Raw genomic sequence first — 24,215 nt, forward strand, 5'->3', positions numbered from 1 at the left:
TGTATGGTAACAACACTGTCAATTCGCTCAGTATGAGGGAAAAATTAGAACAACATCCAACTCATTCAAGTAGATCAATTGTCGGTAATCATTTTTCAGACAAAATAGGGAAGGAAAATCAGGATGTAATCCGTTGTTGGTACAAAGACCGTCCTCGGAAAACGGCGCCGGGAAACTCAAGAGGGAGAACTGCTACGATAAGGTGTACCCGCCTTTCGTGTTTGTTGACAACGTCACGCATTTGAAGTTACCTGTCAATCCTCTCCTCCCGGTTTACACTTTGTGCTTTATTTAAGAGACTTATCCGGTCTCGGAGTGCGACTTCACTCACCCAGTGAAACTCCGCCTTACAGGATCCTTTGAATACACTTATCCGAGGTGGCCTTTGCACCTCACCTATTAGGCCCTGAAGATTCGCAGTCTGTTTCCCTGCGATGAAACACGTGTTGGCCTACCTAAAGGAACAATAAACGAAACTCTTTCGTACCAACAACGGATTACATCCTGATTTTCCTTCCCTATTTTGTCTGAAAAATGATTACCGACAATTGATCTACTTGAATGAGTTGGATGTTGTTCTAATTTTTCCCTCATACTGAGCGAATTGACAGTGTTGTTACCATACACCTTAATTACACTTCTGTACGAGTGCAGGGGCATTGTGGTTTTCAGCTAACCTAGGGATGCCTGTACAGGTCAGCTAACCTAGGGATGCCTGTATAGGTCAGCTAACCTAGGGATGCCTGTACAGGTCCGCTAACCTAGGGATGCCTGTATAGGTCAGCAAACCTAGGGATGCCTGAATAAGTCAGCTAACCTAGGGATGCCTGTATAGGTCAGCTAACCTAGGGATGCCTGTATAGGTCAGCTAACCTAGTGATGCGTGTATAGGTCAGTAAACCTAGGGATGCCTGTATAGGTCAGCTAACCTAGGCATGCCTGTAGAGGTCAGCTAACCTAGGGATGCCTGTATAGGTGAGCTAACCTGGGGAGGCCTGTATAGGTCAACTAACCTAGGGATGTATGTACAGGTCAGCTAACCTAGGGATGCCTGTATAGGTCAGCTAACCTAGGGATGCTTGTACAGGTCAGCTAACCTAGGGATGCCTGTATAGGTCAGCTAACCTAAGGATGCCTGTATAGGTCAACTAAACTAGGGATTGCCGTAGAGGTCAGCTAACCTAGGGATGCCTGTATAGGTTAGCTAACCTAGGGATGCCTGTATAGGTCAGCTAACCTAGGGATGCCTGTATAGGTCAGCTAACCTAGGGATCACATAGATAGTCATTTTACTTTTTAGGTATTTCCTTGGGATAGATTTAGTTGTCTCTCCAGCCTCATTTAGTCATAAATCTTGATAAATAGAAAACACATAAATATTAGGTTTTCAGATCAGCCCACTTCAGCCATTGCTCTGATGGAAGTGTCATTCAAATGTGTCTTCTGCACGTGCCAGTGGTCCTGCCCACTTCAGCCATTGGTTGAATTGCATTTTGAGAAACATCATTCACTCACATGTCCACTCCACCTAAAAACAGTGTGCTTCAGTGCCAATGCTGGTTGGCCAAACTGGTGGGCCATATGCTGCAATGGTTCATCATTGTTGCTCCTTAGAAGTATAAGCCAGCTTTACTTTTTTACTTTTTAATCTTTTAGTTTATTTTTGCAAAACCGCATGCCTGCTAGGATCACAGTTACTGGCTTAGCCAATGTTTGTTTTCTCTTTCATTCACTTGCTAAGGACTGTCTGGAATGTAACGTGACATTGCAACAGATTTTTTTTTAAGTGTCGAGAATTAAAGAACGTCGTTCTTCAGGATGTTTTAGTGACACTTTTGGCACTTCATGACCTTAAAAAACCTCAAATAACAGCGCCCCCTCACAGAACAATTTGAGAACCTCTTCAGCCCCCCTCCACACAAAACACCTAAGCGACGTTCTTAAATAAATGCCACACCCCCCCCCCGCTCAACACCCTGCAATGACTTAATACTATTAAACCAATAGCCCTTGTGTCCTTGCACTGGACTAACTGAGTCCATGGCAAAGGTCTCTCTCCTCCTAATTCCCAATAATGTTTAAGGCCCATTGTTCCACCCATTACTCTGGCTTCTCACACCAGGGCATTTACAGCCAGGACATGTCTTCTCATCAGTCATATTTTCAGACATAATTTAATTTCCCTTTAACCTGTTACACTCTTAGGATATGCCCTTTACTTACAAGAGTTATTTTCTGCATCCACCTGAACGAATCATCTCTAAAATTAAGTGTGGACATCGTATTGACCTGAAAAATATTACATAAGCTGTATTGGAGCCTAGGAATGTTGTTAGCTCTAAGGAAGTTAACAGCTTGACAATCGGTGAATAAAGGGTTCTGTAAACACTCTTTCCTACATTCCAGGGGTTCACTATCTTTTCTCCATCCTTTATTGAGAACACTGCTCTCAACTACTGGAAAGTTTCTTCTGCATTAGGCTACAGTATACAATTATAGCCAACTGCTAGAGCTTTGCCATTTCTTATAGGCCTAAAGGGCAGGGAGCAGGGATACAGTGCTTCTAGAACAGTTCGGCTGATATACATTTTCTGCTTGGTCACCCTTTAATTCTGCCTTTTTCTGGACCCTCTTTTTGCTGGCTTTAGGACTCTGTGCACTTTATCACTGCTAAACAGTAGTACAGTATATGTGCTTACCCTCTTAAACATGTGCTGGGTTCACTACTTGGCCTGTTCAACTTATCTATAGGTCCTCTGTAAATGCCACCAGACCCCCGCCTACTAGGGAGCTTGCCGCTTTTCCTTGTGCATGGAACTTTGGTCGTTGACCACAGCACCAGACTGGAGATTCAAACACAGACCCCAGCCAACTGGACCACCGTGGGCTTTTCTTGAATAATTTGTAGACGTCCCCCAGCAAACCTCACCTGGTTCATTCCCAGGACACTCCCAAAACATAAGGCTCCAGTCACAGCAGGATGGCAACCCAGATTTGCCCCTGTCAGGTGGGAGAAGGACTCCCCTAAATAAGAGAATGGCTTATGAACTGATGGCAGCAGAATTGTCATCCTCTTAAAAAGAAGCACCTAGGTAATTTCACATTAAACAAAGAGGAATTGATGTAAAACATGGTAGGGGGCTCAAGAAGTTAGTTGAGTTTAAGTGGTAGAACGTCTCCAATCACTGGCTAATGCACAGTACAAATCGGGCACTACCACAACAACACCTCCTCTGAAAATCCCTGAACCTCTGAAGAAGGTCAAGCTGGAAGAAGACTCTTGGCTATTGCTGGAAGAGGACTCACTCAAGGACTCCTCACATCTGTTTGTACTTAAACTGCTCTCCAAGGAACACATAGATGGCCTCCTATTTTGTGCTTCAGGGACAAAAAGCTAAAGAGCTCCTGATCCCAAGAAGGCCCAGCTGACCACTGAGGAATGGGTGCTGCAGGAGACCTAGATGGAGAAAGACCTGGTGCCTAGAAGCCTACTCAGAGGAGCTGGTGGCTGCAGGACTACCAGGAACAACCTTTACAGAACTCTGAAAAAGTTGGGACTGTGTCATTTTTTCACCCTCCAAAGGCAGAGGATAAGGTGGTAAAGTATGCTTAGGGAGACTGCTCCCAAAGCAGGCAAACAACCAAGGTTTGTCCCTCTTGGTGTCAGGAACATAAACACAGTATACATTACCTGTGACCAAAGTGGGAGAGGATTAATTACGGTGGCCAATCAAGGTAGATAAACATGCATTTACAAGTTCTTATATTTAAAATAAAATACAGAATTTAGATGGAAGCTGAAATGTTGAGTGTCTGGTATATCTTTACCAAACCAATATGTCCTGTAGTGAGAATCACATCCCAAAACCAGAACAAACATGAGCTAGAACGTGGTGACCATCTTTGAACTCTACTATATCAATGAGTTTACCCTGAATATTCTTTTTTCCCAATGGCCATTTTTGATTTTTATCTGCTTGCATGTCGTTCAGTCTGCATAGTGTTATGATAATCTATGTATAATCCCCTTTCTGTTATCAGACACAATTCCTCAGTGGAGCTGATTGCTGTTGTAGTCTTCTCTCTCTTTCTGGTGGATACTCTATATAACCTCGGATTCCTCACCTTGTGAATATCTCCTGGATCAGGAGAATATTTATGTGCAATTTCCTCGGGCGCTTGCAGGTGGCATCCTGCGGATCCATGTGGACTTCATTCCGCCCTGTAATGACATCAGAGCAATGTATAACCTCCAACCCTGATCGCAGACTGCAATTTCTTTCTAACCTTCGCCATTGGATGCAGAGCTATAGACTGATAAGATGTGACAGTATGCAGGTCTTTAAATTAGAACTTTTTTAAGATGGAGCTAAAGATCTATTACGCAGAGTACCCTCCCCGGGGAGTCGCTCACTATGCAAAAACACATAACAACAGAACAAGGAGGTGGGAGGTTCAGTGGGGAATCTGCAGTTAGACAAGAGTATCCACCAGAAAGAACATGGCCAAAGGAAAGAAACCTGTTCTCCCAATGGATAATTCTATGTGTAGAGTCCTCACCTTGTGACTAGATACCAAAGCAGTAATTCCACAGTTGGCGGATTGGTGGAATGGCTCAGACAAAAATTCCTGCAGCACTGAAAAAAGAGGCAGATTTATGTCGGACTTGTACCACGTTTACGCCGCCGTTGCGTCACGCAACGGCGGAGTAAACGTGGGTCATCCCTGCGACCCATTTACAACGTGACGCATCTAGGCAGATGCGTCACGCTGTAAAGCCCTGCGCCACATGTGGACGTTCCGGCGCAGGGTGGGTGTTCCGGGGCAGGTGCCCCTCGCAAAAGTGCCTGCGTGAAATCTACCAGATTTCACACAGGCACTTTTAGGCCAATGCTGCGTCAAAACCCTGTGCCTGCTTGAAGCAGGCGTAAGGCTTGACGCAGCATTGGGCAGATAGGGCCCCCCAGAGCATTTCTGGAGCTGCGTCGCGCTTGCCACGCAACTCCAGCAATGCGCCGCCTTTACGGCACAGATGCGTCACGCATCTGTGCCGTTTTTGCCCCATGGTGCGCCGCATTGTAAATGCGGGGTACCATGGGTGGCGGAGCTGCGGCGCACAATAACTGGCGCATCCCTGGGGATGCGCCAGTTATTGTAAATCTGCCCCCAAGTGTCCCTACTGAAGGACCTGACAACTAAGGCAGTAGTGTTTTGTGTTAGTTCAAGCTGTCGCCCACATTGCAGCCTGGAAGATGTCCAAACCGGCAGCCTAGACCCTGGTGGAATGAGCCTTAAAGTCTTCTGGGGATCTTTTTTAGCCAACATGTAGCAGATTTGAATGCATAGGGCTACCCACCTGGAGATGTTTAATTTCTGCACTGCTTTACCCTTCTTAACTCGTGCGAACACCACAAAGTTGATCGTCCACCCAATGGTACTTGGTACAATCGATGTAAAAGCTCAAGGCTTCTTAGAGGGTTCAAGTGATGTAACCTTTCTTCCTCTTTTGAGCAAAGACTGCCAGAAAGGTGATGGGTTGCCTAATATGGAAGAGTGTCACAACCATGGGAAGGAATACCGCCCTAGTCCGGAGAAAAACCTTGTCTGGAAAAAAGGTGGTATAAGGTTGCTGAACAGACAGCGCTTGCAACTCATTCATGCAACGAGCTGATGTTATCACTATGAGAAAGACTGTCTTCAGGGTCAAAAGACGCAGCGGCCAGCTGTGCATTGTCACAAATAGGGTACACATTCAATATGTGAAAAACAAATTAAGGTACCACTGTGACTTCACAAAAGGTTTGGGTGGAAACATATGTTGTAACCCTTTTAGAAAAAGCATCTCAACGGGTCATTTAAACTGAGACAATTGATTTGGTAAACATAAATATACCCACAAGGCTGAAAACCTTTAGCTGGGCCACAACAAGTTGTTACTGGGCTAAGGATAGTGCAAACAACAACAAATCCAACAATTTGGCCTACATTGGTTGTATGTACCCTAAAGAAATGAAGCCACATGTTTCTCCCAACTTCCAGCATAAATGTTTTTTCTGGATGAATGCCTGCTTACCAAGGTGACATCCACTACCTGGGGAGGGAGGTTAAAAGCAGTCAGCTGTTCAACACTCACACTCTAAGCATAGAGGTGTAGATTGTGCTGGCCCTAGTGTAGAACACTGGCTTGCTGCTGCAACAGGAGATCTTCCCAAAGTGGCAACCTGATTGGAGAAATGCTCATGCTCAGATGTTCCATGTACCCTACTCTCCTGGCCCAATCTGGAGACACTAAGATGACATGGGCCTGATTTTTCCTGATCTTGTTCAGAACTCAATGCAGGAGAGGTGGAGGTGGGAGGGGATATAGGTGATCTACTAGGCAATGTTGACTGCATTTAGCCTCCCTCAAACACCCTGCTAAGTTGTTAACTACTAGAGAGATGTCCTGGTGGCTCAGCAAATTCCAGCGGGGAAGAACCTCCTGATACAGGACCTCACTCCACCCTGTTAGTTGCAGTTCCAATTGATGGTGGTATTGTCTGTGAGAACTTGAACCAGGCTCTGCTTGCTTGCCTTTATTGGCAAGGGGATTGTCCACAACTCAGCAGGTTTTTGATGTGGAGGCGGGTACCAGAGTCTTCTGAGCTCCACCTTTCCCGGATGACTTCTACAACTCAGCTAAATTTCATTTGCCAGGATCATTATCTCTGGGTGGGGTTGGGAGATGGAACCCATGACGTATTTAGCTGCCTCTCGGCCCAGATTGTGTATCTAACTTCTGCTCCATCTCAGTGAGCATAAAGGTGTGCCAGGTCCCAATCAAGAGAAAACAGTAACTTTTAATCAATGCTTTACTTTTTCTTGCCACTTTTTTCCTAAAACTTAAAAAAAATCCTATCTCTTGTTCCCCCGAACCAATTTTGATGGTCTTGGTGTCAATTTTCTCATTATTTGTTTTTGTTTTTTAAAAATTGGTTATGGTATTTTGTTGTGTTAAGTTCTTTACCTCTAACATTGTTGGTTTGAATATCTTTTATTGCAGGTTTTCTATGAGAATACAGAACAAAGCAGTATTTCTTTACAGGATAAGCTTGTTTTTCCCCATTTCCTTCCTTTGTACATGATAAAGAAAATTAGATAATAAGAAAGGGAATCATTAATGCACAAATATATATACTCAACAACAGTTCGCTATGATAACAGCGCCTACCATACAATTCCTGCAAGTCAAATGTTCGGTTTAGAGCACCTTTTTCTAGAGAAATGAAAAGTCCAGGAATAATTGAGGACTATTGAAGAACCAATAGGATTACATCCAACAAACCAATTAAATTACATACCAGTTGGTGGGTGCCATCTCATGTGGGAGGAAATGTATGCAAGAAAAGGTTGGAACAGAACAGAGTGTTGCAGTATGTCCGGTCATGTATGTCACTCGTCAATGTCCCCATTTCTAGGGTGCGTCTCCCATCCCGTTCCCAGCAGGAGCGCACTTATCTCTTGGTGTTACAATGTCAGTGTGCTCAAGTCTGCGCCTGCAATTGCTAGGGTGGTCTCAAAGGGATCTGCACGTCATTCAATATTCAATACCTTATGTGTGGTGAATCAACCATAGAACATTAACTTGTAAAATAGGAACTGAAAACACAAGGAAAAGAAACAAATCAAATGAGAAATAAAATGGGCTAGGGTGGGAACGTGTGGTGTTCTGTCTTCGATGTGGGTCGTTAAAAGTGAGGTGTAATTACGCTGGGGGGGGAGCCAGAGAGGAGGAAGGGTTCTGCGAATTCTTTGTCCCAGTGAGGGCAGAGGAGGGAAGCACGTGGGCGGGGGGGAAGCGGGGGGGGCCCCGAGGGGGCAGCCATGGTCTCTGCTCCAGTGTCGCAAAGGTCGGACCCTATCAGGTCGCGGTAGGTGTGCTCGCCAGGTATGCTACGACAGCGCCTGTCCTCCCGCTGAGGTGTAAGTGCAGGAACACTATATGGGACGGTCACCGAAGCAGGCGCCATCGTCAGGGCAGTAATGAAAGGGGAGTGTGTCTAGGTAATACCTCCCTGTAGGCACACCTGGTGAAATGCGGTCAAGGTATCATGCCATGCCTGGGCTATGGGGTACGCCGGGAGCCCCGCCGTCTCTTCCCTGTGTAAAGCTATGCTCTCCGCTCTCGCCCAATTGTCAAAGGAGTGACGCCAGTGTATTGCCTGGGGGGGCTCGCTATTCTTCCAACGCGTAGTAATAAGCCGTTTTGCTGTAACTAGACCTCTAACATTGTTGGTACTGCTTACATTTAACACACACTTCGCTGGGGTTTGCCTCCTGCTTCTGCCATATCTACTTGACGTTGAGCAGAGATTCTCCCAGAAGTCGGTTTTAACATAATCCAAGATGTGTTTATTCAGTTGGTAGCCGTGCCCTCCTCCCAAATTAATAACCCCATTTCTTACAAAGATTTCACGCGCTGACAGCAGAATTTTCTACATTAAACAGGGAGAAATAAAAGATGGAAAGATAGCTTATACTAACAAATACTGGCCTTCATCCACTCCATTGTCTTCTGCTGACATCCCAACATTCCAATGTCCTATGTGCTATATGTTCTCTGGTCCTCAGATGTGGCTTTTAAAAACAATTACAGCTTTCAGCTGCAGGCTATAATACTACATTATTAACTTTGTTTAAAATAAAATATCTGTTTCATAGACCTCTTTTAGGGAGGAGGAATGGAAGCAACTCTATTCTATGGAGTGATTGCATATTACAGCCAAAAGGAAGATTCTCAATGAAGTTCACTGTGTTTCTAATTTGGTATTTTATATGACGTCTGCAAAAATAGCCCTTGAAGAATAAAAATCTAACTTTTTTTAAACCTGGACATGTATGCACTTACTTATAGTAAATATGTTTTTCCGTATAGGTGCTCCTTCCGCTTTGAAGACTCTTGCAGAGTTGGTCAAATATCTGACCATGATTATCTACACTTGTACAGCCAAGCATGCTACTGTCAACAATTCACAGGTAGATCAGGGGTTGGATGGGGTCAACAGGGTCGCCAATGGGCAGAAGATCCTGAAATTCTAAGAATGGCAGCTTGTCCCTGGTAGAGTTACTACTGTTTATTTCCGGTATCCTTGACCTCAATGACATTCTCTCTCCTCAAACATTAGTTTGATTTCTTCTCCTGGATGCCGAATGGTCCCGCCACAATGAAGCATCCACCTCCCAAGGCCAAGGGGACGGCGACAATGGAGAACATACTCAAGACCCTGCCAGAAGTGGACCTTACCTGCCGCATCGTGGTGCTGCTGTGGATGCAAACCCGCACGGTTCCAGACAAGGTAAGCATTGAGCGAGTCAAAATTTTGCAGCAGGATGGAATCTCTAGTGGTGGGATGTGGCAAGAAGATGCTTGAGGGACTTCTGGAAATAAAACACTCTCCCCCAGATTCATCAATGTCCCGATTTGCGAGTCCTTAATAGCGATTATTAAGGAATTGCTATTAAGGACTCGCAAAACGGGATTCATGTAGAAATCGCAATATTATTTGCGATTTCTACAGCTTCCTTATTTGCAATTAGCAAATTGCTAATCGCAAATAAGGATGCGATTTTAAGGGTGCCAGGTAGCACCCCTGAAATGTCAATGTAGACTGATGTTGCGCACACACATGTCCAAAGGACATGTGTGTGTGTAACATACAACTTAGAAAAATGCACTAAAGTGCATTTTTCTACGTTTTCGCTATTTACCACAAAGTCAGACTTCGCGGTAAATAGCGGCAAAAAATAGCGAATTCGCAATTATTAAAAGGTTCATGAATAGCATTTAAGGAATCTCTAATTGAGATTCCTTAAATGCGATCGCAATTTGAGAAATCGCAATTATTTGCGATTTTTCAAATTGCGAGTTCATGAACCATTGATGAATTCCAAATGCCATTTTTGTGGGCGCAAACGGCCGAATTTTGCGATTCGCACCGTTTGCGCTCGCAAAAATGCTTGATGAATCTACCTGTCTGTGTCATATTTGTGACCCCAGTTGAGTCGCTCTTACACCACGCAATGCAGTGCAAGGACTACACAACATACAAATAAGATTTATGAAGCCACGCAAAGCCACCTTGCGTGGCCCTGAGTGGCTTCATAAATCGTGAGTAAAACTTGAAGCGCAAATAGCTGCAATGCCTCACTCTGTGCAAGGGAGGCATTTTATGGGTCTTGCGTGGGTGTTCCCATGCAACTCCCATAGATTTTGACGCATCCCCAGATGTACCAGAACTGGTAAACCTGGGAATGTACCAAAAAGATACTCCTTCCAAAGAGAGGCGTAACAAGGAGAAATATCTTTACTTGATCTTTCTATGTATGCTGCATTCTGCAATGCCCATAGATAGAGGAATATGCCTCTCTGGATTGTTTTTATGCAGGAAGATGCCCCTTCCTGCACATTTATTTATTATTTAAAATCAATCATGCATGCAACACGCACCCTTGCATCATGGTGCATGGGTGCCTGCTTTGGAGATAGGCAGCCACAACTGTGCTAGCACAGGGTAAAAGGAAGGATTGTGCTGTATTCTTTTATATTCAGCGCATTACTGCCCTTTCCCTGTCATGCAGTGCAGCGCAGCAAAGTGACTCGCTGCGTGCCCTTTTCATAAGCATGCCCCTGGATGTTCTCTTCTATGCTGCTTCAATGACATCTTTATTCTTCAGTCAGACTGTGCAGGCTTCTAGTCATGCATACATTGGTGTAAAAGGATACATTTAGGGCCTCGCTTACAAAGAAGTAAACCTGCACCCACAGGTCCACCACCTCAGATGTGTGCAGATTCACGACTTTCAGGTTATCACAATGCAACCAAGAAGTACACCTGAAAGCGTATTTCGGCGGTCAAAGGTTTCCAGGCATACTACTGGAAAACGTTTGTCCAATTTGATTTGCTAAAGTGTGCAACAAGTTTAGACATTTTCCCAGTTTGGTCACAACAGAACTACAATGCTTATAGCCTGGAAAAGTCATGGCAAGCTGTGACTTGGGACACTGCACCAGATCGTTTCTTGGGGCAGAAGGCACTTCCAGTAACTTGGTTAACTTGAGGGAAAAGTTAATGACCACTGCTAAGTCAGATACTTCAGTAAAGGTTGTGGGGGGTCAGGGTGGTAGGGTTCTACAGAGATCCAGGAGCCAGATGGTCATAATTTGTTAATCCTCCCATTCACAGCGGTTGAGGATCTCTGTTAAGATGAGTGGAGTTTCAGGTGGTTCATCGATATCAATTTCTCATAGGCTTGGAGGCAAGGGTCTAGTTCAGAAGTACCTAGGGCAATCAGTTTTTCCAGCTGTAAGAGGATCAGTGTCTCATCAGCGTAGTTGTAGAACGTTGGCAGAAGGTCTTGATAACGGTAAACAGCATTTATCACACATGCGAGACAACGCATGCAATTACAACGTGGTAGTTACAATGACCGCGTTGTTACATCGTATTACTTTACAACGCAAGTCGGAACAATGACTTGCGTTAGGGGGCAGAAGGTCCAACACCTTCCCTACTGTTGAACAGACTGGAGTTAGAATAGTAAATTATAATATTGCAACATCCAGCGCCCCCTACAGCAAGTAGTTGTTCCAAGTTGCATTGTAAAGGTATGCGACATAACAGCGTGATCGTTGTAACAACTGTGTAGTAATGGCATGCTTTGTAAATGCATGCAGACTAACAACACATATTCCTTGATAAGTTTCATTATTTTGCTGAGGAAGGCACTGAAGAGGAGTGGAGAGACAACTAACCATTGAGCTGTGCCCGCGTCTGTGCTGAAAGAAGCTCATTTGAAAGAGGGAGTAAGATGATGCTTAAGCTGTCAGGAGTTGGAGTAGATCCATTCAAGGAGAGTTCAATAGATGCCACATGTTTAGCCTCAGTAGAAGGGAAGCATAGTGCACTGTCTCAGAGACGCTGGAACTCATCTTCTATTTACAGTATTCTTCAGGTCGTCTCAGATTTGCTACATTTGCTGGGGCAGATGCCAGTTTCCTGATAGGAGAGTAGATTGTTTTCTTTTATAAAACTAAAGATATATATATATCACAGCTGTGTTTTCAATTAATATTCTTAAGAAGAGACCATTGCAAATCAGTCTGCAGCTGGCAAGTTCTTCAGGGTTCAGGTTCTTCTTGATGACAGACTTGACTACAAGGTTTTGAGATTGTACGACCAACCCAACTTGTTCAACGTAGTGTACAGTATTGATGTACATGAAACTCTTCTGAAGATTACTTCTGGATAATATCTATGTGAATGTCTAACTGAAAATGTTTTTGAATTCATATTCTGTGTTGAATATAACTTTTTCTATTGATACACCTGTGTTAACAATTTATCTTTTTGATATTGAATACATCATGTGTATTGCATTGATATTTATTTAGAGTTAGATGCAAATAACAGACATCACTGAATAGGATAAAATCATACACAGATCGTCTTATAACAATATCCCTTATTGGCATCTTTACCTGTTTAAATTTTAGTGTCCTTTCCAGGTCATTGATATATAAAAGAAAATGAATTGGGTGAGTACACAATCTTGGTGAATGCCTCAGTTGACTTTAAAAGGTTGGGTGCATTCACCAGCATCCCCAAATCTTACAGTCGCCGAAAGGTCCTGGCATAAAAGTCTAAAAAAAGAGACCAAACCTGCGTCAAGGCCCATAGTCTCTAGAATAACTCACAGCGTGGAGCTGTTGACACAATCAAAGGCGCTCAATAGGTCCCTAAATGCCAGGTGGGTAGAAGAGCCCTTAGCATATTTATATTTGACCACTATAAGATGGAGATTAAGGCACTGTTCAATTGTCCCTAGGCACTTCCTGAATCCGTATTGTACCTGAGAGAGAGCGTTACTCTCATTTATTCAGGTAAGGAATAGTTTCAAGACGAATCTCCCAATGGTTTTAGCTGTTGAGACAAGAAGGGATATCAGGCGATAGCACCTGGGTCGTGGGCGTGGCCTTTGAAAATGAGGGTGACTGTCGATGTGCCCCAAGAAGATGGCACCCCAGCACGGCCTACAGAGATAACTGCTCAGGTTTGCAAGGGGTACAGAACGAAGGGTCCTCTTTAAACAAGACAAGAGGGACACCATCTGTGTCTGGTGCCTTCTTGCTACTGTAATTTAGGGTGGCTTTATGTACTTCTTCCTCCCTGAACGGAAGATTGAAATAAGGGGTTCACTCCATCTTCTCTTCATCAGTTGACCCAACACTAGAAGAGCAGACAATGGAAAAGTGCGCTAACCAGGCCTCCGGCATAATGTGAACAGTAGCTTTGTTGGGGGTGTTGAAGGAGATAAGACTGACCGAACCGCCTTCCAAAAGGCTTGAGGATCTTTCTGCTGGCAAACACCAACCATATCCGCCCATTCCTCCTCCTTCATGGCCAACTTCCTTTTTTTGGGGCCAGGGCATAAACCTTGCTACTGGCTACAATTGCTCACTGATCTCTGGGAAACAATTTTACCCCCCTACGCAGATGATTTTCATTTGCAACTCTACACTCTTTGTCAAACCAGGATTTATCATGAATAGGATTCCGGACTATGGGTCTAGACAATCACCCTTTGATCTTTTATTAAAAATGCAGCAAAGTGGCTTATTATTGTGCTGGGATATTAAGCTTCCAGTTCACAAGAATTCACCAAATCCATGCTGCAACTGGCAACTTGGGTCATAACAAGCTTCATTTTAGCGAAGCGCTATACCACCCTGCGCCATGCATCCTCAGTAGTTAATACTTGGGTAGCCCTTGCCTTTGCATGCTGACGCTTGAAGGGGGCCATGATCTGCACTGCATTGGGGTTGTAGTCACTGAATATCAATGCGAGGACCTCGCCTCCCTTACTCAGGGGAGACAAACTCCAGGAGGTAAAGACATGGTCTATCGCTGTCCCCGAGTCCTTTCCATTGAATGTTGGGATCGCTGTGGTAGATGGATGTAGAGCCACATTTACTAAATCATGATCAGCCAGCAGGGGATACAAGGCACGGGCCCTGGAATCAATGGTGTTAAGGTCAACTTCTAAAGAGCAGGGATCAGAAGTTATTGACAACAAAGCGAGCAGAATACTTAGAGTTAAAATTCCCTGTCTGATGTAAATTAAAAGGTCTTTCGGCCAGTGCTGTACAAAAGGGGAGTGGTAATGGACGGAGCATCTGAACCAATCAAACACTCACACCCAGTCAAAAGATCTGGGTTTAATCCATCACGTTCTTTAGCCCACTCTGCCACCCCAGTTCAGACATGGCTATATGCAAATCAGTCTGACCCTGTGCCTCATGGGAACAGTCCAGCCCGAACTGCCAAGCCATGCCTTCCCTGGACTGGAAACAAGCTTCCGAGGACCGGTTTCTGGCATTACAGCCGTTTTCAGCCCGGCTTGCTTGAATCCAGTGGCAAAGTGAGCAAGGGACTCACGTCTGAGCATACCCTGCCACACTTATGGCGGCCAAAAGCGGTACAAAAGGAGGGTGGTAATGGACGGAGCATCTGAACCAATCAAACACTCACACCCAGTCAAAAGATCTGCGTTTAATCCATCACCGTTCTTTAGCCCACTCTGCCACCCCAGTTCAGACATGGCTATATGCAAATCAGTCTGACCCTGTGCCTCATGGGGACAGTCCAGCCCGAACTGCCAAGCCATGCCTTCCCTGGACCGGAAACAAGCTTCCGAGGACCGGTTTCTGGCATTACAGTCGTCTTCAGCCCGGCTTGCTTGAATCCAGTGACAAAGTGAGCAAGGGACTCTCACGTCTGAGCATACCCTGCCACACTTATGGCGGCCAAAAGCGGTACAAAAGGGGGGTGGTAATGGACGGAGCATCTGAACCAATCAAACACTCACACCCGGTAAACATCCTTTACAACGCAACTTTTACCACGCAGTGCCTTTACGACGCAACTTTTACAACGTAAACCATTACAACGCATTGCGCTGGGGGGCGCTCTAGGATAGGGAATAGATTTATTTACTATCCAACACCTTCCCTACTATCCACGGGGACTGGAGTTGGAATAGTAAATTAAATAATTCACTATCCAGCGCCCAAAAGCACTATGCGTTGTAAAGGTATTCGTTGTAAATACCGCGTTGTAAAGGCATGCGTGGTAAAAGTATGCGTTGTAACGTCATACACCCCTCACACCCAGTCAACTGATCTGGGTTTAATCCATCACCGTTCTTTAGCCCACTCTGCCACCCCAGTTCAGACATGGCTATATGCAAATCGGTCTGACCCTGTGCCTCATGGGAACAGTCCAGCCCGAACTGCCAAGCCATGCCTTCCCTGGACCGGAAACAAGCTTCCGAGGACCGGTTTCTGGCATTTGCTGCCTTTTCTGCTAGTGAATCAATCAGGGCAAACAAACCCTGAAAGTTGGAGCTACCCTTATTTGAAAAATCATTGTTATTTAATATTCATAATATAAGTCCTCTATTTCCAACCCCATCAAAGGCTAAACACCTGGACTTCACCCAAATCTGAAGCAAATGGATGAAATTGAGCGGCCAATATTCACTTTAAACTAGGCTGTCAACCCCCTTTTGGTGCGGGCAAGGGCAGAGCAGGGAGGCTGAAGCACATGTAACCATCAAGGACTACCTCGTTCACCTCCCAAGTTTCAAGCAGGAATACTATTTCATAGTCTATGATAATGGATAGCCAACCTTCAATTTGAACTTTTAAGGTCAAACCAACCACATTTCAGCTAAGAAAAGGAATATGTGAGCAAGACTCAACTCCACCGGTATCAGGTACACTTACCTCTAAACCTGCACAAGACGTTAAGGAAAAATCTGTAATAGGTTCCGCCACCATTGAGCCGTGACTAACATGCGGTGGGAGAGTAGTCATGTGCATCATAGAGGTGCCCCCCCTGAAAGGCTCCATGGTCCCCTGCATCTACAACACAACGACTCTCCCTACCAGACTGTCTATCTTTCTCTTCCAACTATGCAAGGGCTGCACATCTGTCTTGGAGAGGGAATGATTAATGCAAAGGGGGCCTGGTAGATATTTGATTAGAAGGCGAAAACCCACCGGGCCTTGAAGTAGCTGATGCCTGTAAAAGAAACCCAAGGGCAAAATCCTAATCCGGCTGGATTTAACCATACCAACCCTGGCTAAACCCAAGAATTCATTCACAACCATAGGATTTCGAAAAATGTATATCTATGACATCTCCATTGCATTGTTTATCCAAGGATCCAATGCCCCCGTCCGTCTAGCAAATAGAATTTCTTTGTCCCAGTGGCCACACACATTTGATTTCAGCCAGTGGATGACTTTGTTCATAAGTCCCATCATAGATTCCAAGCTGTCTACTGCCAGACTAGGTACATTTGCCAGCACGATTACATAAGGGCATGATGCTGGCAGAAGGTCGATCACGGGAAGAGGGACCGAACTGTGTCTTCTGCTTGATAGAAAAAGCTTGGCCATCTTCACTCAGTGGCAACCTGTCTGGGGCTGCCCCACTGGTAGTAGCCAGGGGCCAGATGTTGATGTTCCCTCCAACCCCAGGGTTGCCAGCCAGATTTGGCGTGGTTGACGTTACAGGATTAGACGGATGATGGGACTCAGCATGTGTGACACGCTGGGATTTCTGGGGGCAAACTGGGCCAAAAGTCCTTCTTTCGACCATCTTTCCCAGTTTGGCTTTAATGGTGGCAAGACGATCATAGACTGGCTCTAATTTGGCGTCCAACAACTCACTTAGATGGTCACTCACACCATCACCAATGTCAACAAGTGATGCAGGCGCAATCTCACACACATTCTCTGCACCGGCCTTCCTACATGTTACAGGTTTGACCTTGGGCTCAGCAGATTTAGATTGTAAGGCTTATTTCTTATGTTTTGCTGTTGGCCTAATATCTAGGTCTGGGTCAGGGGAACAGACGTTAACTGCAAACTCCTTCTCTTGTGCTTCTCCACCAGCACCACCCATCAGACCGCTGCAAATAGGCCTCTTATCAGGCTCGCACACATTAACAGTCTCCCCATAGGTGGTTTTAACATGGAAGCTGAATGTCCCCGCCTGAAGGAAGAGTCTCAGAACAACGTGGGGAATTAGAACCTATGCTCCAGGGGGTGGAAGTATATAGAAGCCTCAGGGGTGAGTGAGAGGCGATGCTCTGCTAGTTTAATTTAGTTTTGGACCAGGTCCACTACCCGCATCAAACAGCTGTCAATAGTGGAGCTTGAGTGCAGTTGTGGGGGGCGGGGGGCAGCAGGCACCCCAGAAACAGCCTTCCTCTTGCCCATGATGTTACAGATAGAAAAGTTTCAGTGGAGAACACACCAAAAGAAGAGTCTTAGGGAGTCATTAGGATGGCGGGTGGACAAAGTCGGCCCGCCATCCTTTCGGGGTTTGGGACTCGCCCGCCATAAGGGCGGGGGTCCCGTGTGGGCAATAAGGATGCACCCGCCACAGTGGCGGGCGCATCCTGCATTCCGGGCATTGTGGCGGGCGGTGCACTCAGCACTGGCCGCCACGATACCAGGAAGGCATGTTGTGCACTTCCATGCACAACAGGGCAGGCACCACGCGGTGCCCCACCCGCCCCCTAACATCCTGGGGGCCCGCAACGGGCCCCCAAACACAAACACCGCATGCCTTTCCAAAGGCACCATCCCGCCTGGATCCTGATATGGATGGCGGTGTCTAGCAGACACCACCACCATATGAAACCCTTTTCCGCCCGGTCAACTCATTGACCTGGCGGAAAAGCGGCGGACGGTCTTCCTGTCTGCCCCGGTTCCCCCACCATACTAATATGGCGGGAGGAAATGGGTGGCAGGCAGGCTAGGATGTAGGGCGGATCGCCACCACCATGCGGGCGGTGGTGATCCGCCCTACATCCTAATGGGCCCTATAATTGGGATCACAAAAAACACAATACCTCAAATTGTGATCAGCCTCCTTATATCAAAGGATGCAAGATTGATGGGGCAAGAGTGACAGCCCAGCCCAGCCTATGCCAGTTTATGACTGGCTAAGATGGACCTGTCCCGCACTGCGGGAGGTATCGGGTGCTTTTAAATGCGTTGTTAATAAGCTGACCCCTCCTAGCGTGCTGCTTGGTATGCTGGGGGATAAAGTCCCACCCCAGCAGGCCAGGAGCATTCACAAATGGGGGCTCACAAACCCGCCTGGAAGCACATCCATATACCTAATATTCATAAATCCTCCCAACGGTGCAGGTAGTTTAGGTTTGCAGATGCCTCTCGTAACTGGGTCATCAGTCTCACCCATTGTTGGAGCACTCAGTGAGGGCTGTTGTTGAGGGCCGCCCTCAGGTACTACTCGTATTAGGTAGAGCTCCCTCACTCAATCAATCAATCAAGACATTTATATAGCGCACTACTCACCCGTAGGGTCTCAAGGCGCTAGGAGGGGGGGTGCCGTTACTGCTCGAACAGCCAGGTCTTGAGCTTCTTCCTGAAGGCGAGGTGGTCTTGGGTCAGGAGCAGGTCGGTCGGGAGGGAGTTCCAGGTCTTGGCGGCCAGGTAGGAGAAGGACCTTCCTCCTGTTGTCGCTCTTCGGATGCGTGGGACATCGGCGAGGGCGTGGCTGGTTGATCTGAGGTGGCGCTTGGGAGCGTAGAAGTTGATTCGGTTGTTGAGGTAGCTCGGGCCTTGGTCGTGTAGGGCTTTGTGTGCGTGGGTGAGGAGACGGAAGGTGATTCTTTTCCTGACGGGGAGCCAGTGCAGGTCTCTCAGGTGTCCGGAGATGTGGCTGTTTCGTGGGAGGTCGAGGATGAGTCTGGCTGAGGCGTTCTGTATCCGCTGGAGTCTCTTCTGGAGCTTGGCGGTGGTTCCGGCGTAGAGGGCGTTGCCGTAGTCCAGGCGGCTGGTGACGAGGGCCTGGGTGACCGTCTTCCTGGTCTCGGTGGGGATCCACCAGAAGATCTTCCGTAGCATGCGTAGGATGTTGAAGCATGATGAGGAGACGGCGTTGACTTGTCTGGTCATGGAGAGGGAGGAGTCCAGGATGAAGCCCAGGTTGCGTGCGTGGTCCGTTGGTTTGGGTGCGGTGCCCAGGGCGGGGGGCCACCAGGAGTCGTCCCAGGCGGAGGGCGAGGAGCCCAGGATGAAGACCTCCGTCTTGTCTGAGTTCAGTTTCAGGCGGCTGGTCGTCATCCACTCGGCTACATCTCTCATCCCTTCGTGCAGGTTGGTTCTGGCGGCGGCGGGGTCGTTGGTCAGGGAGAGGATCAGCTGGGTGTCGTCGGCGTAGGAGATTATGTTGAGGTTGTGTTTGCGTGCGATGGCCGCGAGGGGGCTCATGTAGACGTTGAAGAGGGTGGGGCTCAGCGAGGATCCTTGGGGGACGCCGCAGATGACTTCGGTGGCCTCTGACTTGTACGGTGGTAGGCGGACTCTCTGTGTTCTTCCTTCGAGGAAGGAGGTGATCCATTCCAGTGCCTTCTCCTGGATTCCGATGTTGCCGAGGCGCTGTACTAGGGTGCGGTGGCAGACAGTGTCGAACGCCGCGGAGAGGTCTAGGAGGATGAGGGCCGCTGTTTCTCCGTTGTCCATCAGGGTTCGGATGTCATCGGTGGCAGCGATGAGGGCGGTCTCGGTGCTGTGGTTGGCTCGGAAGCCAGACTGTGAGGGGTCGAGGGATCCATTCGTCTCGAGGAAGGCGGCCAGCTGTTTGTTGACGGTCTTCTCGATGACTTTGGCCGGGAACGGGAGGAGCGAGATGGGACGGTAGTTCTTGAGTTCGGTGGGGTCCGCTGTAGGTTTCTTCAGTAGAGCGCTGAGTTCCGCGTGCTTCCAGCTCTCCGGGAAGGTGGCGGTGTCGAAGGAGGTGTTGATGATGTCCCGCAGGTGGGGTGCGATGACAGTGTCGGCCTTGTTGAAGACGTGGTGAGGGCAGGGGTCGGTTGGAGATCCGGAGTGGATGGAGTTCATAGTGCGGATGGTGTCTTCGGTGCTGATCGGAGTCCAGGCGCGGAGGGTGGTGGTGGGAGGCGTTGCTGTGGTCGTGGCGTGCGTTGGTTGGATGCTGAAACTGTTGTGTATGTCCGCGATCTTGTTGTGGAAGAATGAGGCGAGGGAGTTGCAGAGGTCTTGCGACGGGGTGATGTCGTTGTTTCCGGCGTTGGGGTTGGAGAGCTCCTTTACGATGTTGAAGAGTTCCTTGCAGTTGTGTGCGTTGTTGTCTAGCCGGTCCTTGTAGGCATTTTTCTTGGTGGCGCGGATCAGTTGGTGGTGTTTCCGGGTGGCGAGCTTGAGGTTGGTCATGTTGTCCATTGTTGGTTCCCTTCTCCACACTTTCTCGAGGGCTCGGCAGTTCTTCTTGGAGCTCTTGAGTTCGTCGGTGAACCATGGGGCTTTTCTGCTGCCGGGTCTGCTGGGCGGGGTCCTCAGAGGGGCGAGTTCGCCCGCGCAGTTGCTGATCCACTTAGTGAGGTTGTCGGCGGCCTGGCTGGGGTTCGTTGAGCCGGCGGGAGGGTGCTGGCTCAGGGAGGTGGTGAGCTGGTCGGCTGTGATCTTGTTCCAGCTTCTTCGGGCAACCTGTTGCTGGTGGTGGTGGATCGTCGTTCTTTTGAAGGTGAAGTGGACGCAGCTGTGGTCCGTCCAGTGGAGTCCTGTGGCGTGGCTGAAGGCGATGTCTTTGCTGGATGAGAAGACGGCGTCGAGTGTGTGTCCGGCGAGGTGGGTGGGGGTGGTCACCAGCTGCTTGAGTCCGAGGTTGGCGAGGTTGTCGAGCAGGGTGCTGGTGCTGCGGTCGCTGTTGTTCTCCAGGTGGAAGTTGAGGTCCCCCAGGAGGATGTAGTCGGCGGAGGGGAGGGCATGCGGGCTGATGAAGTCGGCGATGTCTTCGCTGAATCGTGTGCGTGGTCCTGGGGGTCGGTAGATCAGGGTGCCTCTGAGGGTTGTTCTGGGGTCCGTGTGGATCACTGTGTCTTGATGTTGGGTGTGCACCCAGACTGTGCTGGTGGATGGGGAAAGGAGATGGGCGGTGGGAGCATGCTCAGAATGGGCTGCCATCCACTGCTTTGATTCAACAAATACAATTTATGTTTTTTTTGTCTTCAAGATCCCTCTAGGACATTATCCAAACCAGCTCTTCACGGAGGAGAAGGCAGAACAATGCATCAAGGCTTTCCAGGAAAGGCTGAGTAAGATTTCTGCTGAGATTCAGAAGAGGAACCAAGACCTGCCACTGAAGTACTACTACCAAGACCCCCCCTTGGTTGAAAACAGCGTCGCCATGTGAAAAAGAAGCCCTCGTTGAATGGACCACCTTTGTATGCCTGTGTGACTAAGTTCTAAAGCTCTGTTGCCTCTAAAGTCTTTCTTTTGTCATATGACAATAGTCACCTCTAGCTCATTTCCCCACTACTGTAGCTCCAAATAGGCCAAGTGGGGTTTTATTTCTGGTAGTTCAGCCCTTGACTAAAACCTTCTCAACCTATGTTTCTGATGCAAGCACGTCATAGGTGATGCAGATGCTGGGGCCATGGTCTGCCAGAGTCACTTGCTTTGAAATGTTAAAAGATTCGAGCTGCCTTACTTGTTTCCATCACAATTGCAGCCATTTTGTCTATTTTATCCTGGTTTTCAAAGACTCCTTATTAATGCTTCGCAAAAGGTGAGTACGTTTGTTTTGCGTCTCATTCCTTTGATTATGCTTTAATAAAACGTTCATGCCACACAAGAAGTTGTCTACATCATCTTTTCCAAACATCAAACTGTCTGAGTTATTTATTAAGGTTTTCTGCAGGTGCTGGATTTGAACAAAGTGACGTAACACATTGCATCTATTTACTTACCATTATAAAAGCCTGCAGGCGCAACATCAATTTACACATCACCCCTTAAACCTTGTGTAAATCTTGGCCCTAATGTTGATCTAAGGCTGGGTGAAGTGCGCTTGTGATATCCAATTCACCAAAATGCAAGGGGTGGGAGAAGACCCATTGCTCTCTCTGGCTGACAGTGACCTTCATACTGTGGACAACTAGTCCCACCCTTAGACCCTCAACTGAACTGCCTCATATTCGTTGTTCAGTGGCAATAGCAGGAGTTTGAAATCTTTAGGGGCTTGCAGATCCTTTTACTCTTGGTTTGTGCTACTACATTCATAACCCATTGACTGGGATGGAAAACGGCAGTGCCGGGGCAGTTGAAGACAAGTCAGGGATGAAAGGTGCTACGGTGGAGAAGTGTGGCTCACTGGTTAGAAGCGGCAGACCCTGAAACAGAGGTCGGCCCGGGACCAGGGTTCAATTCCCGTCGCGGCAGGGTCTTGGGTCAATGTCCGCGGACTCGATAATTCTCGCCTCGGTGCCTAAGCTAACCATGGGTCCCACTCTGCAACTCTGGGCAATAGCTTGCTTAATATCCACAACGGCCCTATCAGCGCTGGGGATGCCTGGCTTCACCTTGGGGGTGCCCAGGAGGGACCATCTCACAGGGAAAGCCAGGACGGGTTCCCCAGTGGTATACAGCGCCAGGACACTGCGTGATGGAGTAACAGTGCGCTTTACAAGTATACATTTACATTTTTACATTTTACAATGCCCACCCCTTTATGATATTCGTGGACACACACTTTCTTTGAACATGAAAGACAGGCTACACAATTCACTGGAAACATCAGGAAAGGCAAGAACCTAAGCATAGTATCTGCATTGTCGGAGTGTGGGACGGGGGGAGCAGAGTGATTCTTCAAAAGGTGTTCCAGAACAACTTTAATGTCTCCGGTCACGGGTCCAGAGGGTCTGGGATGCCTGCTGCCCCATGCACCAGTCACAACTGGATCACTCACGTTGGACTGGTCTGGGTCAGAACTTGATGAGGATGGGCCCGGCTGCAAAAATGCCTTGAACACAATGGGGCATATTTACAAAACAAATGACGGAGCTGCACCTAAATCAGCAGTGCCGCACTTAAAAATTTTTAAAAAGCAGGGATGGACTGTTTTCACAAGAATACGGCGCACCCCTGTGTTTCCCCTAGCACTGACACACAATACGCTGCCTAGTGCTAGCGCAGGGTGCCTGAGCTGCAGGGGCGATTGTTTATGTGTAGGAAGGGACACCTTTCTACACATAAACAATCATTCATGGCAATTTGCTCTTTCTGTGTGTGCTGCAGCACATTCAAAGAGCAAAAAAACGAGGAGAAATCAATTATTTCTCCTCGTATTGCCATTCTAACACCTGGTAATGCATGGTATGAGATTGCCGCTGTTTTTGGCGCTGCCTCGGCCTTGTAAATCTGGGACAGTGCCAGAAAGCAATGAGTGTTGTGATGGAACACCCACAGCAACACCCAGAGGACTGCAGAGAAAGGGGCATATTTACAAGGTGGTATTAAGCCACGTTAAGTGGCTTAGCACCACCTTGTAAATATGGGAAATGGCACTACGCCACCTCAGCGTACAAAAAAAAGTGACACTCAGGTGGGGATAGAGGCTTGTACATATGCCTCCAAGATCCTAATTCACGTGGGTTGTTCTACCAGTAGGCAAACCAGCAGAACCTATCCTAGAGATGTGCTCTAAAGCATCCTACAGTCTTCAAAGACATAAAGATGAGAAAGTGATTCTGTGGGTCACCGAGGTAAGTACCACCTTGAACATGCCAGCCCAGGGAAACTAAATGAAATTAATACTGCTCAAGTCCAGGTGAACTTTCCATTGGGCTCTCTGCAAACAAGCATTGAATAAGGCAGTAGATCTAGCGTTTAATAGTGCTGTGTGAATAGGTTTGAAGGGTTTTTGCTGCTTACCTGTCAAATGTTTTATGGCAAAATGATGAGTGGACTTATTGTGAGAGTGATAATCTGCTCACACTTTCCTGCACCTCTCATCTTTGCCACCCCAAACCCCCTCCCCCAAAGACCCTTCTGATTCCCAGCTGGTAATTTGTTCCTCTTTTGTCTGGTGTCTTTGTGGTTATGATTCAATCTAGTTTGAAATAATTTAAAATCACTGGTAACTCTGGCCATCTGTAAGTGAAATTTGAAAACACAACGGAGCATATTTACAAAACATTGGCATAATGCAGCGCCGCAAGTCTTTTTGCTGCGTTGCCCTAAGCCAATTCGAAAGGTCAGTGATACATTCTTGTCTTTTTCTCTGGCACAATTTTGAGCCTAGCGCCAGTGCAGGCACCATTGCACCATGGTGCAA

The 24,215-nt window shown here is 47.3% G+C and overlaps 1 protein-coding gene across 1 annotated transcript in view; it reads left to right on the forward strand.

Annotated features, from left to right (window-relative positions):
* Nucleotides 1-21,727, forward strand: part of LOC144799500 (hydroperoxide isomerase ALOXE3-like) — a 149,883-nt gene extending 128,156 nt beyond the window's left edge. The window contains exons 12-14 of the mRNA XM_078670851.1: nucleotides 8,915-9,015; nucleotides 9,165-9,335; nucleotides 21,114-21,727. Of these exons, the coding sequence (XP_078526977.1) occupies nucleotides 8,915-9,015; nucleotides 9,165-9,335; nucleotides 21,114-21,293 (452 nt within the window). The 3' untranslated portion in view covers nucleotides 21,294-21,727. The remainder of the gene's footprint in view (nucleotides 1-8,914; nucleotides 9,016-9,164; nucleotides 9,336-21,113) is intronic.
* The last annotated feature ends 2,488 nt before the right edge of the window (nucleotides 21,728-24,215 follow it).

The sequence above is a fragment of the Lissotriton helveticus genome, chromosome 12 (assembly GCF_964261635.1).
Source record: "Lissotriton helveticus chromosome 12, aLisHel1.1, whole genome shotgun sequence".
Taxonomy (NCBI): domain Eukaryota; kingdom Metazoa; phylum Chordata; class Amphibia; order Caudata; family Salamandridae; genus Lissotriton; species Lissotriton helveticus.